This window comes from Garra rufa, chromosome 16 (assembly GCF_049309525.1).
Source record: "Garra rufa chromosome 16, GarRuf1.0, whole genome shotgun sequence".
Taxonomy (NCBI): domain Eukaryota; kingdom Metazoa; phylum Chordata; class Actinopteri; order Cypriniformes; family Cyprinidae; genus Garra; species Garra rufa.
Window position 1 is genome coordinate 37,911,739 of NC_133376.1, and position 17,774 is coordinate 37,929,512.

General features: G+C 31.8%; 1 protein-coding gene across 1 annotated transcript in view; it reads right to left on the reverse strand.

The window, feature by feature from the left end:
- The window catches only part of slc36a1 (solute carrier family 36 member 1), a 63,811-nt gene that overhangs the window by 41,410 nt on the left and 4,627 nt on the right, over window positions 1-17,774 (reverse strand). Inside the window, exons 5-11 of the mRNA XM_073820439.1 lie at window positions 12,288-12,376; window positions 11,749-11,838; window positions 10,348-10,432; window positions 8,531-8,749; window positions 5,153-5,251; window positions 4,884-5,050; window positions 2,638-2,807 (exon numbers count right to left, since the gene is read on the reverse strand). Coding sequence (XP_073676540.1) covers window positions 2,638-2,807; window positions 4,884-5,050; window positions 5,153-5,251; window positions 8,531-8,749; window positions 10,348-10,432; window positions 11,749-11,838; window positions 12,288-12,376 — 919 coding nt within the window. The remainder of the gene's footprint in view (window positions 1-2,637; window positions 2,808-4,883; window positions 5,051-5,152; window positions 5,252-8,530; window positions 8,750-10,347; window positions 10,433-11,748; window positions 11,839-12,287; window positions 12,377-17,774) is intronic.

Consider the following 17,774-nt stretch of genomic DNA (forward strand, 5'->3'; position numbering starts at 1 on the left):
AAACAAAACAAAAAAAGTTTGTTTTTTACTAATTACTGAATGCTTACTTTAAGTAGGCTACTTCTAATCCACAGCAAACACTACTAGCTGAACTAATAAAGTCAGTAACAAAACAAGAACAATTACACAAATATCAAGTGTAAATGAATACAACATAAAGTTACTAATAAAATCAATAACCCTAGAATTCAGGTGCGGAAATTTAATAATTAATTGTAAAATAACTAGTGCTTCTCACTGCAGGTATTTATAGGATGCTGTCTCTTTAAGGCATAATGCACGTACCGAATACTGGCACGCATCTCTTTCTCAGCTGTTTCGGTTCACTGAAGACATAACCGACTTGTTTACCAGAATACCAAAACGGATATTAAGATATGACTTTGTATGTGTGTTTCCGTTCAAAAAGAAGTTAAAGAGGAATCAATCTGTGTGAATCGCGCCTCTCTCTCTCTCTCTCTCTCTCTCTGTGCGCTTGCTCTCTTCAGGTGTGTGCGTCGGCGTGCGTGTTCCCTTTTTAAATTGTTTGAATTGGTAAATTGGCAAGACAAAACATGTGCCAATTATAAACTTTTACTCTATGATGGTTAAATTTAACAGTTAATCCGCAAATCACATGCGTGCCGAACCGGTTTGGTCCGTACGGATCACGGATCATCATACACTCAATTCGGCTAGGTAGACATCCGCGCTAAACTATCAAGGTGAAGGTCATCACAGCTTACGTAGTTTAGACCCAGCTCCCAACCCAACTTTGAGAACAGATTAACGGCGATATTTTTTTTATCGCCCGATAAGAGTCTCACGTTAATGCAGCACGTTAACGCCGATAACGGCCCACCCATATATATTTATTTTGGATGTGATTAATCACGATTAATCATTTGACAGCCCTAATATATATATATATATATATATATATATATATATATATATATATATATATGTATGTATGTATGTATGTATGTATGTATGTATATATATATATATGTGACCCTGGACCACAAAACCAGTCTTAAGTCGCTGGGGTATATTTGTAGCAATAGCCAAAAATACATGGTATGTTTCAAAATTATTGATTTTTCTTTTATGCCAAAAATCATTAGGAAATTAAGTAAAGATCGTGTTGCATGAAGATTTTTATATATATATAATATATATATATTAGTACAGACCAAAAGTTCTCAAATGAATGAGAAGGTGTGTCCAAACGTTTGGTCTGTACTGTAGATATGAATTCAACTGAAAAAACTTGTGTAAAAATATCTTTCAGTTGGTCAAATAGCAAATAGTGGAGCTCTGCAGCCACCTACTGGTAAAAGTTATTTTTTTTAACTTTTAAAACTGGATTTTCCAAAAGATGGGCAAAAATCTTACACTAAACAATGTGAAATTATCCATGTTATCCCCATGAATTAAAGTTAGAAATGTGGGTCTTTTATAAAGTGAATTTTACATAAAAAGGCAGTTTTTGTATAAAACCCATTTAAAAAATATTTATTTATTAATTTATATATATTTAAAAAACTAACCCACTGAAAACTGCACAAATGTAGAGTAAAAACTTTAATAAACAGAAAAATATACAGTACAGACCAAAAGTTTGAACACACCTTCTCATTCATTTGAACTTGAAACTTTTGGTCTGTACTGTATATATATATATATATATATATATATATATATATATATATAATAGAAAGTGATTTTAAATTGTTTTAAATTGCAGTACTATATTACTCTTTTTACTATTTATTTTAGTCTAAGTGAGTATAAGAATTGTATAAATTTTATCTACCATCAAAAGATTAAATATTAAAACATACTCTGTTCTTAACAAAAAAAAAAAAAAAACATGGTGCAAGAAATGTTATCCAAATGATAAATAATGAAAATGAAACCTATCAGTATAATGCATTATAATCTCCATGCTTGGTCCTCGTGTGACATTTGAGATTAAGTATATTAAGATTAATAGGCTGCTAGTATAAATGAAAGCTGTGTCAAGATGAAGAAGCACTCAAGACTGCCTCCTATCGAAGAACACACTATCAGCTGCTGCTCATGTGAGATCACACCTCACGTGTCAAACAGGATTTAACAACCTCAGCTTTGAAGGGCAATCAATAAAACCACTAAAAAAAGACCCACCTCTGATATTTCAAAAAAATATATTTCCTAACACCTAGGAAGTGGCTGCTGTGCTGAAAGTAGAGTGATCTAGTGGAGCACGTGTGCCATTCACAACAATTTAAAAAAGAGAAGGCATGATTTCATTTACAGAACCAAAGAGGAACACGTTCATGTTCACTATGTGACCCACATACTTTGTGCAACCCAAACCTCATTTTCAAAACCCATGTCATACATGGAAAACATTCACTGTTGCGTTCAAGGTCTGGCTTATTTCAGAAAAAGTGACAAAAGGTAAAAATAGACTTCTAACAATGATAAATGCTCTGTGAAGTGGCTGAACAACCTTGAGCCACGGTTCGACGCACAGGCCAAACAAATGAGCCGTTGAAAACTCCTGACTTCTGACGTAAGCGGCGCAATGTTTCATGGTTTTAACTGAAAGACTGCTGGAGTGAAGAGGTTTTTGGCTGTTTTGGGGTGTTTTGTTGCAGTAGGACTTACATGTGAGGCATACGAGAGCCACGCGGATGACGAGGTCTACAATCAATGTCCATCTGGGGCCGCAGCGCGCCACCGCAGGTGGGATCAGGATCTCTGCTGACACGTAGAACTGCAGCGCATAGGTGATGTAGATCCCAAAAGAGTAAAGCAGCTTCACGGTCTGATATAACCTACAGAACAGAGACATTAAACAGGTTTTTTTGATTTCTGGAGCCACTTATGTTGAACTGATCACAGGATATCAGCTCTTTCTAATCAGAAGTAGAAGTAAAATATGAGATACAGGCAATAATCATGAAAGCATTTGGCTTCACATCACTAATCTGTCGCCAGTAGCAATGCAAGACTGACACTTCTGTGATTTTGCATGAGTCCACCGCTTCTCCTTTGCACCTGAGTTTGTCAGCAGGGAATGGAGATGTCAGTTGGTGTATGTGGGTCTGTTCCTGGTTTCTAAGTGGTTTCAGTCAGCTTTTTTGTCACTGGGGCTCAGTGGCCTGTTCAAAATGCTTCCTTTGTATTCGCCTGAAGTGAATAAGCCTCAAAGCATCTGAAATCAGCTGCCTTCCATTTCTCAGCTCTAGTACAGTGAATTGCAGAAAGTCTGGGGTTTGTTAAAAACAAACAAACAAACAAAGCCTTTTTTTAAATGAAAGGCTAGGCTGAAATAGTTTTGGTAAAAAAAAAAAAAAACTACAAAATTTTTTTGGGGTTTATTAAATGCTAAAATATTTATTACTTTTTCGATTATTTTGCACTTTTATCTACTTTCACTACTACTGTTATTTAATTGATCAAAAATACAGTAAAAACTGTAATTGTGTTAAATATTATTACACTTTAAAATAACTTTGTTTATTCATTTTAAAATACTTTCAGCAAAACAGTAATAAAAAAACAGTAATATTGTGAAAATATAAATAACTGTTTCTCACTTGAGTAAATTTTTTTATAATGTAAATTATTTTTGGTGATGCAAAACTGAATTTTCAGCATCATTACTTAAGTATTTAGCAGAACCGTAACAAAAAACAGTAATATTGTGAAAAATTACAGTTTAAAATAACTGTTTCTTACTTGTTTTTTTTATAATGTAATTCATTTCTGTGATGCAAAGATTCAGCATCATTACTTAAGTATTTAGCAGAACCATAACTAAAAATTGGTAATATTGTGAAAATATTATTACAATTTAAATTATAATTATTATTACAGTTTAAATGATAAATTATTACAGTTTTAATTACTTTTTTTTTATAATGTAATTTATTTCTGTGATGCAAAGCTGAATTTTCTGCATCATTACTTCCGTCTTCGGCAAAACAATAATAAAAAAAAACAGTAATATTGTAAAAATATTATTATGGTTTAAATTATTATTATTATTTCAGTTTAAATTATAAATTAGTTTTCACTACATATTTTTTATAATGTGATTTATTTCTGTGATGCAAAGCTGAATTTTCAGCATCATTACTCCAGTCCTCAGCAAAACAGTAATAAAAAAACAGTAATATTGTACAAATTTTATTACAGTTTAAAAAACTGTTTTTACTTTAATATTTTTTTATAATGTAATTTATTTTTGTGATGCAAAGCTGAATTTTCCTCATCATTACTTTAGTCTTCAGCAAAACAGTAATAAAAAAACAGTAATATTGTGAAAATATTATTACAGTTTTAAATAAGTTTTTTACTTGAATTTTTTTTATAAAGTAATTTATTTCTGTGATACAAAGCTGAATTTTTTTGCAGTCTTCAGCGAAAAAGTAATAAAAACCAGTAATATTGTGAAAATATTATTAAAGCTTAAAGTAACTATTTTATTATAATGTAATTTATTTCTGTGATGCAAAGCTGAATTTTCAGAATCATTACTCCAGTATTCAGAAAAACAGTAATAAAAAACTAACATTGTGAAAATATTATTACAGTTTAAAATAACTGTTTTTTACATGAATATTTTTTTAAAATGTAATTTATTTTTGTTATTTTTTCAGCATTTATCTGAAATATATTTTTTTGTATGTTTGTTTGTTTTTTGACTTCAACTTTGTAGTGCATGGATATTAGACTCATATCGATTCTAGAAACCAGGATAGTTTTTGTGTATTGTTTTTGTAATGTATTGTATAATCTCAGTTTCTGGATGCGTTTTCATCACAATCATCATACTCAACAAAATATAAATAAATAAAAAAGTGTGGCTAGAATGCAGTAAACATTAAAGGTCCTCTGGCACTCACCAGCACAATGGTAAGTTTAATGTGATGCTGCCCCGAATTTGCTCTCCGAAGCCAATGTAGCCGATAGTGCCCATGGTGATGTAGAGGGTGGTGACGATGGTCATGCCCAGATACAGGACCGTTGTGAAGTTTCTGGGATTCTGCATCTTATTCTCAAGTGGTAGCACCTGATGAAGATCAAGTATGACACCTTTTTGAATTGAACTTTTTTCAATTGAATAACATTTCTGTGGTGACAAACACAATATCAGAGCAAAAGAAAAACGTACAACTCCAATTCCCTCAAAGGCGAATATTGCTGTTCCAAAGAAGAGGGGGTAGTCAACTCCTCTTCCCGCCAGCGGGAGGTTGATGGGGTTTGGGATATTCTGAGAATGCAAAGGAAGAATGGAAAAAATATGTCTGACAGTCTTTGACATTGTGAATATTTCAGAAAAAAAAAAAAGTTGACATGAATATATAGTGGAGTCCAAAAAGTCTGAGAAAATGAAAATGCTTCTATTTAACATTTCCCCTTTTTTCTGTTGCATTTACTTTATCATAAATACAGAACAAACCATACAATTATGAAATATTATTATTATTTGACAAAACTGTTTTATATTTGAATAGAATGTAATTTATTTCTGTATTAAAAGCTGAATTTTAAGCATCATTACTCCTTCAGAAATGATTCTAATATGCTGATTTGCTGCTCATAAATCATTTCTGATTACTATCAGAATGCTTAATATTTTTTGTGTAAACCATTATACTTTTTTCAGGATTTGTTGATGAAAAAAGAAGTTAAATTAATAGACTTTTGGATTAATCTTTTGTGGGATAATAAATATCATTTTTGATCCCCAAACTTCAAACTTTTGAATGGTAGTGTATTTTTGAAAGAGTTAATTTTCAAAATAAAAAATAAAAAATCGCATTGACAACTACACTGCCAGTCAAATGTTTTTGAACACTAAGATTTTTTAAATGTTTTTATAGTCTCTTCTGCTCACCAAGCCTGCATTTATTTGATCCAAAGTACAGCAAAAAATTTAAAATTGTGAAATATTTAAAGTGAAATAAATTTTTTGAATTTATTTCTGTATTCAAAGCTGAATTTTTAGCATCATAACTCAATCAGAAATCATTCTACTATGCCGATTTGCTGCTCAAGAATCATTTCTGATTTGATTCTGATGTCTGATTATTAGATGATTTATTGATTATTAGATGATTTATTGATGAATAGTAAGTTCAATGAATGGACTTTTGGAATAATCGTTTGTGGGATTATAAATATCATATTTGATCAACTGAATGCATCCCTGGCCTGCTGAATAAAAGTATTACTTTCTTTGGTAACACTTTACAATAAGGTTCATTAGTTAAACATTAGTTAATGTATTAACTAACATGAACTAACCATGAGCAATACATTTGTTAATGTATTTACTAATCTTTATTAACGTTAGTTAACGAAAATACAGTTGTTCATTGTTTGTTCATGTTAGTTCACACTGCATTAACTAATGTTAACAAAATTTTAATAATGTATTAGTAAATGTTTAAATTAACATTAACAAAGATGAATAAATGCTGTATAAGTGCAGTTCATTATTAGTTCATGTTAACTAATATGGTTAACTAATGTTAACTAATGAACCTTATTGTAAAGTGTTACCCTTTCTTTCCCCAAAAAATAAAAAAATCTTGCTGACCCCAAAATCAGATTGACAACTACACTCCCAATCAAAAGTTTTTAAACACTAAGATTTTTAATGTTTTTAAAGTCTTATTTGAAAGTTTATTTAATCTAAAGTACAGCAAAAACTGTAAAATTGTGAAAAAAAATTACTATTTAAAATCATTGTTTTTTGTTTAAATAGGTTTTAAAATGTAATTTATTTTTTGTGATCAAAGCTGAATTTTTAGCATCATTACTCAGGATTAATCTCTTGGATTTTACAATATCAATTGAATGCATCACTGCTGAATGAAAGTATTACTTTCTTTGCAAAAAAAAGAAATTAAAAGGTAGTGTATTTTTGAAAGAATTAATTTTCAAAAACAAAATCACATTAATAACTACACTACCAGTCAAATGTTTTTGAACACTACGTTTTTAAGAAGTCTCTTCTGCTCACCAAGCCTGCTTTATTTATTTGTACTATTTAAAATGTTTTAAAATGCAATTTATTTCTGTGATCTAAGATTAATTTTTAGCATCATTACTCCTTCAGAAATCATTCTAATATGCTGATTTGCTGCTCAAGAATAATTTCGGATTATTATCGAAGTTAAAAACAGTTGTGCTGCTTAATATTTTTGTGAAAGTTCAATGAATAGAACAGCATTTATTTAAAACAGAAATATTTGGAAAATTATAAAACTGTCACTTTTGACAAATTTAATGCATCTTTGATAGATAAAAGTTTTAATTTCTTTCTTTTCTAAAACAAAAAAACAAAAACTCTAGCGCAGTAAAATTAAACCAAAATGGAATATTGCATATGGAAAGAGTCCGGTATGGAGTTATGGGTAATCTAGATAAATTTTACAGTATATGGCAACCATTTTTAGACCATTTGGACAAATATAATGTTACTTAAACCAGTAATATAATGCTTAGTATGCTGTCTACCCCCTTTTTTGAGTGCTTTTGTTTTCACTTGAAACTGCCAATATGCCCTGATTACTCTTAAAAGTCTTTTTTTTTTTCTTTCAATTTTTTTAATTATTACTATTATTCTTGTATTTTTTTTATTTATTATTATTATTATTTTTTTTTTTTATGTATTTTGTTGTTGTTTGGTGTTTGTTATGCAATGTAAAAAAAAAAAAAAAAAAAAAATTAAACCAAAATATATTATAATATATTTTTTACAGTATATAATATACAGTATACAATATTTATTATTATCCCATATTTAAAAAGTCTCAGACGTTTGGTATTTAAATAAACAATTTTTGAAACAAATGAAATTATGACTATAAATCACAGCATTTATTTACAGTGATTGTTTGATGTGTTGCACTTGTTCAAGATGCATTTAAAGGAAACATTTATGTCCTTTGGCAGCTCTGTAAGCATTTTTGAAACCCTTGACTCTTTACAAAAAAATGTTTTCCAAACAACAAACCAATTTGCAATCTCAAGCCAGCTGTTTCCACCATGACAAATTTTCTTTCCTCCTTGAAAAATTGTGTTACCTTCTTGCTTCAGTAGCTACCCCGCTGATTACAAAGGCAGGGTCTGATTTAAAGCATTTAAAGCTGTTCAATAGGAAATGGGCTCTAAAAACAACCCTGGAACCTGTCATTGATGCTTAACTCTTCATCCATAACATCTGAGACTCAATCAGCAGCCCAGGGAGAGGCCTTGGTCCTAAGGATTGCTTGGAGCAAAGTATCTATAGTTGTATCATTTCAAACCTAACAAACTTTTTTTAAACATTCAGCTTGAATGTATCTCTGCTATATGTTTAAAATAAACAACACTTTGTTTAATATTTTGTTGTTGCATTCATACAAGTGTTCAAATATGTATCATATATGACACTAATCACTATGAAACATGTGAATGAAAACAATGAAACTCAGGCCATACACTGATACACTTTCACCATATTAAGTGTGTTGTGTTTTTAATGTTTAATATGTCTTACCGTCAGACAGTAGTAGTAGATGAGGACCAGGCTGACACACATGGAAATGTTTGCCACAAACGACAGAGGAGCCAAGTACTTGAGGTTGCGGATGAACACCAACAAGATGATAAAAGGCAGGAAGAAGAGCATGTAGAGGCGAGAGTCATAGCTGGGCACAATCACTGCGGTTTCGTTGTTGTGACAGTTCACGGTTGTCCCGTTTGCAGTCTCAACCACCTACAATAGGCAAGCCAATGGAAAGATTTGTTTATGGCAGTAACAACAATCCTTTAACAATATAACAGAGAATTTTAGATTAGTAAATTCAAATTAGGAAGGAAAAACATCTTTTTGTTGGGGGAAGCAAACTTGGAAGGTTGTTTAGTCAAGTGAACAGAAAAGCAATGATGCCCTCTTGTGGTAAGCAAAGAAATTTGCTCACAGTTTTTCTGTTGCATTTACAGTTAAACATTTTGGCAAAGGCTTTTATCCAAAAGAATCTGTGAAAATGTAAATAATCTTAACAAAATAAGAGACATCATACAAAATGCATGTTATTTTTTTATTTAGTACTGTCCTGAGTAAGGTATTTGACATGAAAGATGTTTACAGATAGTCCACAAGACAAAAAAAAAAAAAAATAGCTGAAATTATTAAAATAACCCCCTTCAAAAGTTTGTGAACCCTTGGTTCTTAATACTGTGTGGTTGCCGGGATGATCTATGATCTATGTTTTTGTTTTTGTTTTGTGATGGTTGTTCATGAATCCCTTCAGTTAGACCAAGCACTGTTCTTCAGAAAAATCCTCCAGGTCCTGCAGATTTTAGCTTTCCAGCATTTTTTGCATATTTGACCCCTTTCCAACAGTGACTGTATGATTTTGAGATCCATCTTTTCACACTGAGGGCAATTGAGGGACTCAAACACAACTATTAATAAAAGGTCCAAATGTTCACTGATGCTCCAGAAGGAAATACGATGCATTAAGAACCAGGGGGTGAAAACTTTTGATCAGGATGAAGATGTCCAAATTTTTCTCATTGTATTGAAATATCATTTTGTTCCATTTAGTACTGCCCTTCGGAAACAACAGAAGATACTTGCATGTTTCCAGGAAGACAAATTAAGTACAATTTACCTTGATCTTCAAACTCCAAAAGTTTTCACCCCCCCAGCTCTTAACGCATTGTGTTTCCTTCTGGAGCATCAATGAATGTTTGAATGTTTATGTTAGTTGTGTTTAAGTCCCTCAGTTGTCCTCGGTGTGAAAAGATGGATCTAAAAATCACACAGTCACTGCTGAAAAGGGTTCAAATATGCAAAAGATGCTGAAAAATTGAAGAATCTGCAGAACCTGGAGGATTTTTCTGAAGAACAGTGCTTAGTTTAACTGTTCAGAACAAATACGGGACTCACGAACAACCATTATAAAAAAAAAAAGTCATAGACCATCCAGGTAACCACACACAGTATTAAGAACCAAGGGTCCCCAAACTTTTTAAGGAGGTTATTTTAATAATTTTATCTATTTTTTGTCTTGTGGACTATATGTAAACATCTTCTATGTAAAATATCTTATTCAGGACAGTATTAAATAAAAAATAACAAGCATTTTGTATGAACTCTCTCATATTCACATCTTCACAGATTCTGCAAGGGGTTCCCAAACTTTCGCATGCCACTGTATATTATGTTTTTAAAGTTTAAAAGTTCATTGTGAATTAAACCAGTGACATTATACTGTGTGTGCCTCTGAAAAGTATTGTTTTAATGTGGACGAAAGCTTTATTGAAATCTGAAAAATTTATTTTCTTCTGCATTTAAATCTCTCTCACCTGTTTGACATTGTCACTGAGGAACACAAAGTAAACGCAGCAGAAGCCCAGCTGGGTTATGTTGAGAAACAGATTCACCACACGCCTGAAAGCCAAAAAACAAAAAAACAAATTAATATATTCATGTACAGGTCAAATTTAGATTATTTCACAATAATCTAAATAATCATAATCATATACTACTATTCAAACATTTGGGGTTAGGGTCAGTAAGATTTTTTAATTTTTTTAAATCTTTTTTTAAAGAAATTAACACTTTTATTTAGTAAGGATGCATTAAACTGATCAAAAGTGACTTTAGAGACATTTATGTAACAAAAGATTTCTATTTTACATAAGTGCTGTTCTTTTGAGCTCTCTATTCATTAAATAACAGCTCCATCAAAAAAAAAAAAATTAAGCACCACAACAGTTTTCAATATTGATAATAATAAAAAAAGCTGCTTAAGCAGCCAATCAGCTATTAGAGTGATTTCTGACTGATCATGTGACACTGAAGACAGCTTTGTAATTATAGGAATAAATTACATTATTAAAATATATTCAAATAGAAATGTTTAAATTGTATTAATATTTATGTTTTTTTTTATAGGAAAACATTTCAAGAATGTTCTCCATATGTGACCCTGGACTAAAAAAAACAGTCATAAGGTTAAATTTTACAAAACTGAGATGTATACGTCATATGAAAGCTCAATAAATAAGCTTTCTATTGATATATGATTTTTAAGGATAAGACAATATTTGGCCGAGATACATCTATTTGAAAATCTGGAATCTGAGGGTGCAAAAAAATCTAAATACTGAGAAAATCACCTTTAAAGATCTCCAAATTAGGTTCTTAACAATGCATATTACTAATCAAAAATTACTTTTTGATGTATTTATAGTAGGAATTTTACAAAAAAATCTTCATGGAACATGATCTTTACTTAATTTCCTAATGATTTTTGGTATAAAAGAAAAATCAATAATTTTGACCCATACAATGTATTTTTGGCTATTGCTACAAATATACCCCAGCGACTTAAGACTGGTTTTGTGGTCCAGGGTCACATATAGTGAACTTCCATGGTGCCCACAAGTTTGAACTTCCAAAATGCAGTTTAAAAGCAGCTTCAAAGGGCTCTAAACTTCTAACATCTCACAGGGAACATTTCATATCACAGATGAGCAATCACTCTTATAATGACATTTTTCAGATTAACAGATGTATGTGTGCTGTCACATGCAAGATGTGAAACAGCAGAGTTGCTCAGAAATCAGGTTCTGAGAGAGTCATGTGACAAATGGTTAAAGATTATGGTAAGAACAGCACAAACAAGTCAACTTCAACATACTGCTGAATTTAAAACTGCCTTGTAAGCACTGAAACACAGGCGTTCAGTTTCTTTACAGTACCTTCCCCATAAAGAGTGTCTGCGCAGCCATGACACATTCTCCATGCCATACTGCATTGCATCTCCATAGGAAAGAAAGGGCTTGCCCATCCTGAATATAGTCAAGATTTTAGATTTTAGAAAGAAATCTTTGCAATTTACCAGTCAACTGCATGACAGATATATTAGAATATATTTTTATAGTATTTATATCCCTGAAAAAACATAAATTTAACTATAAGACTGTGGTGGTGACTATGTATGTATGTATGTATGTATGGATGGATGGATGCATGAATAGATGCATGCATTATGGATGAATAGATGTATGATTGCATGTATGCATGTATGTATGTATGGATGGATGCATGTATGTATGAATGAATGCATTTATATATGGATGTATAAATGCATGTATGGATGCATGTGTGTATGTATGTATGTATGTATGTATGTATGTATGAATAAAAGCATGTATGCATGGATGATTGGATGGAAATGAAAACAGATGTTGGGTATCAAAAAAACATTTAAAAAAATATTCAAGCTGTTTATACTTACTTGGCGCTTAGATGATGTGCACATTTCACCAGAAGGTTCATGCAATGTACAGCCACAATACCCATAGCCAGAAGACTCAAAGGCCCCACCTGCAGAATGAGAAAAGACAGAGAGCATCAAACCATTGATAAAGCATGTTTAATCAACTACAACATTTATTACTTAAGGGGGAAATATCTTAAAGCTCATTAATTTCAAATACAGCCCACCAAGGACAATAGAAAACCGCTACAAAAAGGCAGCATCTTGTGGTAAACTTTTGGATAGATGAGTCAAAAAGAACAAACTTACAACTATAGTTAGAGACCAGATGACTGAAACGCCATCATGCACTACTTTTTAACTGCTTGAGATTTTTATGCTGCTTACCAAGACTGAATTTATTTAATCAAAACATTAATACTGTGAAATGTTTTTACCATTTTAAATTATTGTTTTTTATTTGAATATGTTAAAATGCAATTTTTTTTTTAGCATTTTTAGCATTGATTGTCACATGATCCATCAGAAATCATTCTGATTTTCTGCTCAAGAAACATTTGATTATTATTACTGTTGACAACAATTGTGCTGCTTAATATTCTTGTGGAAACTGTGATAGATTTTTCTTTTTAGACTTCTTTGATGCACATGAAAAATACATTGATTTGATTTTTTCTATAACACTGTAAATGTATTTATTGACAACAATGCGTGAGTCTAAACATTTAACTGGTCAGGTTGGTGTATTTCCACTATGCAGTCTAGAGAACAATTCGGGAGGAAGGTTTTTATATGATAAGGAACAGTAACGGTGTGGTGCAACTACCTCTATAACTACACAAAGCAACTGACAAAAAGGTCAAGGCGTAATATTCAAGTCTGTCAGTGAAGCAGAAAGCATCCTTCAGGGACGTGTCTACACGTCTGGTATCTAAGATCAGGTGGAAACACTTGTCAGATTGTCTTGTTGTTCCTGTGTCCTCAGCGGAAGCTAAGAGAGGTTTTAGTGGTCTTCAGAGGCTGAAAACACAGCTCAGCAGTACAATGACTCAAGCACGCTTTAATGGTGTAGTTGCATCATGCACAAGTGAAGTCAAAGAAAATGATCGCTCAGCAATTTTTTGCTTGCAAAAAAGACCACAAAAAACGATTCTAGCGACTGTTAAAAGAGTAGTTCACTTCCAGAACAAAAATGTACAGATAATGTACTTATCACCCCCTTGTCATTCAAGATGCTCATGTCTTTCTTTTTTCAGTCGTAAAGAAATTATGCGTCTTGAGGAAAACATTTCAGGAATGTTCTGCATATAGTAGTCTTCTATGGTGCCCACAAGTTTGAACTTCCAAAATGCAGTTTAAATGCAGCTTCAAATGGTTCTAAACGATGCCAGCTGAGGAAGTAGGGTCTTATATCTAGCAAAACAATCGGTTATTTAATTTTTTTTTTTATTATATTCTTGTTAACCTCAAATGCTCGTCCTGTCTAGCTCTGTAATGTGCATGCATGCTCTTTGTACTCTGATTCAGCACAGTTAGAGTAGGTCGAAAACTCCCATCTCATTTTCTCCGCTTGCAGAAATACCGACCCAGTGTTTACAAAGTGAACATGCAAAGAAGGTAAAATGCCCTTTACAAAAAAGTTAAAAGTGCGATGTCTGGCAATTCTGAAAAGGAGAAGGGAGTTTTTCGACATCTTGAATAACAAGGGGGTGAGTAAATTATCTGTAAATGTTTGTTCTGGATGTGAACTGCTCCTTTAAAAAATAAGGAATTTAAACATAACCATAACCATTAGTATTAAACTTGTGCTATAGACATGAATGAGGCCCTAAATAAAGCACATTGTTGAGAAACGGTACACTATTACTCTTCCATGTGATTAGAGTCACGATTTGATTGAGAAAGAATATCTATTAAAAAAAAAAAAAAACATCTAAAATGACTTCTTTTGAAAAGTTTGGGATCAGTAAGACACTTTCCAATAAATTAATAGATTATCCAGCGATTTAATTGATTGATTAGAAAAAAAAAGTTAATTTTTAATTGAAATGTATACATCATATGAAAGCTGAAGGTTTGTTAGGACAGGATAATATTGGGCCAAAATACAACTATTTGAAAATCTGAAATCTGAGGGTGCAAAAAAATCTATATTATGAATATTAAGAAATATTGAGAAAATCACTATTAGTCATCCAAATGAAGTTCTCAGTAATGCATAATACTAATCAAAAATTAGGTTTTGATATATTATTTGTTATATATTGATATATACGGTAGCACAGGGGTTCTCAACCTTTTTTAGGCTGGGCCCCCCTCCTGCTTCGGGCATTTTTGCAAGGCCCCCCATACCTGACATTTCCTCTAAAGATGTTTATTTTTAAGCCTGTTTTATTAACCAAAACATTAGTTTTGCCCTCTGCTCAGTACTAACATTTTAACACACACACACACACACACACACACACACACACACACACACACACACACACACACACAGTATATAAATATATATATATATATATATATATATATATATATATATATATATATATATATATATATATATCTGTACAGGGTACGATTTGTGAAATAACCAGAGGGGGGGATGCTTTTGAAAACTTTTTTTTCTCTCTCCATAGGCAGAGGTTGACCAAAATAGTGTAATCCGTTAACAACGCGCATTATATACCCGTCTTTTTAGGCAAGAACCAGATAATGCGTGTCAAGTCATGAAATGTTTTTAATACGATGGAAGCTGTATTATGTGATAACAAATTAATAAAAACATCGTGAGTTAGGTCTATAAATAGTAATGATTTATTTTCAAACAATGAATAAATTTTATAGAGAAGGTGAGCAAGGTATCAACGGAGTCAGTAAACCACTGCGTCGCAAAAAGATTCACTGTTTCGAAGCGCTCCAATCAGGTAAATAGTACCCTGTATATACAGTATGTGTGTGTGTGTGTGTGTATATATATATATATATATATATATACACACACACACACACAGATTTAAAGCTCCTGAAATCTTTAATTCAGACTTTACAACTTCAGATTACTTTTTCTTAAGTAAGTGCACCTGTAATTTAAACTGGACTGACTGAATATCTACTGTTTGTATCCATTACAAAATATACATACAAATGAAAAATACAGCAAATACGTGCATAAACCCCACTGACACTCACAAGAACACTCGCAGGAAATTAATTTTGACAACTATACAAATATTTTGAAATTTCACGCAAAAATGTGGATCTATGGATCAGTGCCCCGAAAGCATGAATAGTTTGTGATTCAATAGCGGACTTATGCGTGCCTATATGACTCTGATATACAAGAGTGTCATACATTAGGCACACACAAGTTCGTTACTATAAAGCGGATCGTCTTTACCTCTACATTATTGCGACGGTTTGTTTCATGCAGCCAAGAGATGAAGTAATGACCTGCACTCCCGGGGGGTATAGGTTACTTTTGTGGGTGGAAGTGGGCTACTTTTAAACGCATATAGCTCAGTAATGTCAGTTTTATGTATTTTCTGAGAGGGGGTGGGATTTTTGTTGGGAAAGTCGGGGGAGAGACGCACACTTCGATTAGACTGGATTAACACATGCAGCATCTTGAATTGATTGTTAAGAAAATGATATTCCTAATAAATGTCTCGAATATTTTGATTATGTCCAATGATTCTCTTTCTCTTTGAAATTATTAGACACATTTCACTATGTCTTTTCAAATGCCAAGGTCTGTTTAAATTCCTTAATTATACAATTTCTAGCACTATTTTTAAACCTTTATTCAAGCAATAATATATAAATTATCTCTTGTATATGCTTGTTTAAAACCAGGGATTAAAAACGAATTCTATGTAAAAACTGATTTTTTCTTTACATTTCCAGAGAGTGAAACGAACAAAATGAAACATTACTTAATAAATTCAAGGCACTATAATTTCTTTATTCATTTGATACAACTATTATAGCTATACAATTAATACAGTATATATAAAATAATATTATTTTGTCATATTCGTGATTCCTGAATTTATATATGAAAACTTCGTTTTGAAGTGCATTCGTTATGTTTGTATAAGAAAATTCTATTAAGCTATTAAGTAACCTATTAAGTTGATTTAATATTCTTGATAATTTTTAGAAGAAGTTAAAAGTTAAGAAAAAAGGAATTAGCTTGTAGTCTATGCATATTTAGGGCTATAAGGCTAATCTTTTTCTTAACTTCTATTACACTGTAGATCGAAATAAAATAATTCTTGATCATATTTAACATTGGACAATCATTGACAATTTAGAGTACATTAGAGATGTTTGACAGCGAACGCATCTCCACCGCATATAATCGCTGGTGTCAGTCGCAAATATTAAAACATGGTTACACGGTTACCTGGATGATCTACAATTTTTTTTGTTTTGTTATGGTTGTTCATGAGTCCCTTGTTTGTTCTGAAAAGTTAAACCAAGCACTGTTCTTGAGAAAAATCTTCCAGATCCTGCAGATTATTTAGTTTTCCAGCATCTTTTGCACATTTGAACCCTTTCCAGCAGTGACTGTATGATTTGAGATCTATCTTTTCACACTGAGGGACTCAGACACAACTATTAAAAAAAAGGTTCAAATGTTCACTGATGCTCCAGAAGGAAGGACGATGGGGGTGAAAACTTTTGAACAGGATTAAGATGTCCAAATTTGTCTTATTTTGTGAATCTTTTTTTCCCCATTTAGTAATGCCCTTCAGGAGCAACAGAAGATACTTGCATGCCCCCCTCTTACTCAGGACAGTACTAAATAAAAAAAATAAACTGCATTTTGTATGACTTCTCTTATTTTGATAATATTATTCACATTTTTACAGATTCTGCAAGGGGTTCCTAAACTTTAACATGCCACTGTATCAATGAATGACATAGTTTTGACTGTCATTGTGTGTGCATGAATGAGTGTGAAATACCTGCTAATTACGTTGCTTTTTCTGACCACTTATATTGGGCAGTTTTTGCATTAATTTGGTTTATTCTGACTGTTGACATTGAAAATGATGCACATTTTTTCTAGGGTATCAGTCAATCTCTTGACAGCCATTTTGACAGTGTCTGCTTGCATATTTTAATCATATGTGACCCTGGACCACAAAACCAGTCTTAAGTCGCTGGGGTATATTTGTAGCAATAGCCAAAAATACATTGTATAGGTCAAAATTATTTATTTTTCTTTTAAGTAAAAATCATTAGGAAATTAAGTAAAGATCATGTTACATTAAGATTTTTTGTAAAATTCCTACTGTAAACCTATCAAAATGTAATTTTTGATTAGTAATATACATTGTTAAGAACTTAATTTGGACAACTTTAAAGCTGATTTTCTCAGTATTTTGATTTTTTTGCACCCTTAGATTCCAGATTTTCAAATAGATGTATCTCGGCCAAATATTGTCCTATCCTAACAAACCATACATCAATAGAAAGCTTATTTATTGAGCT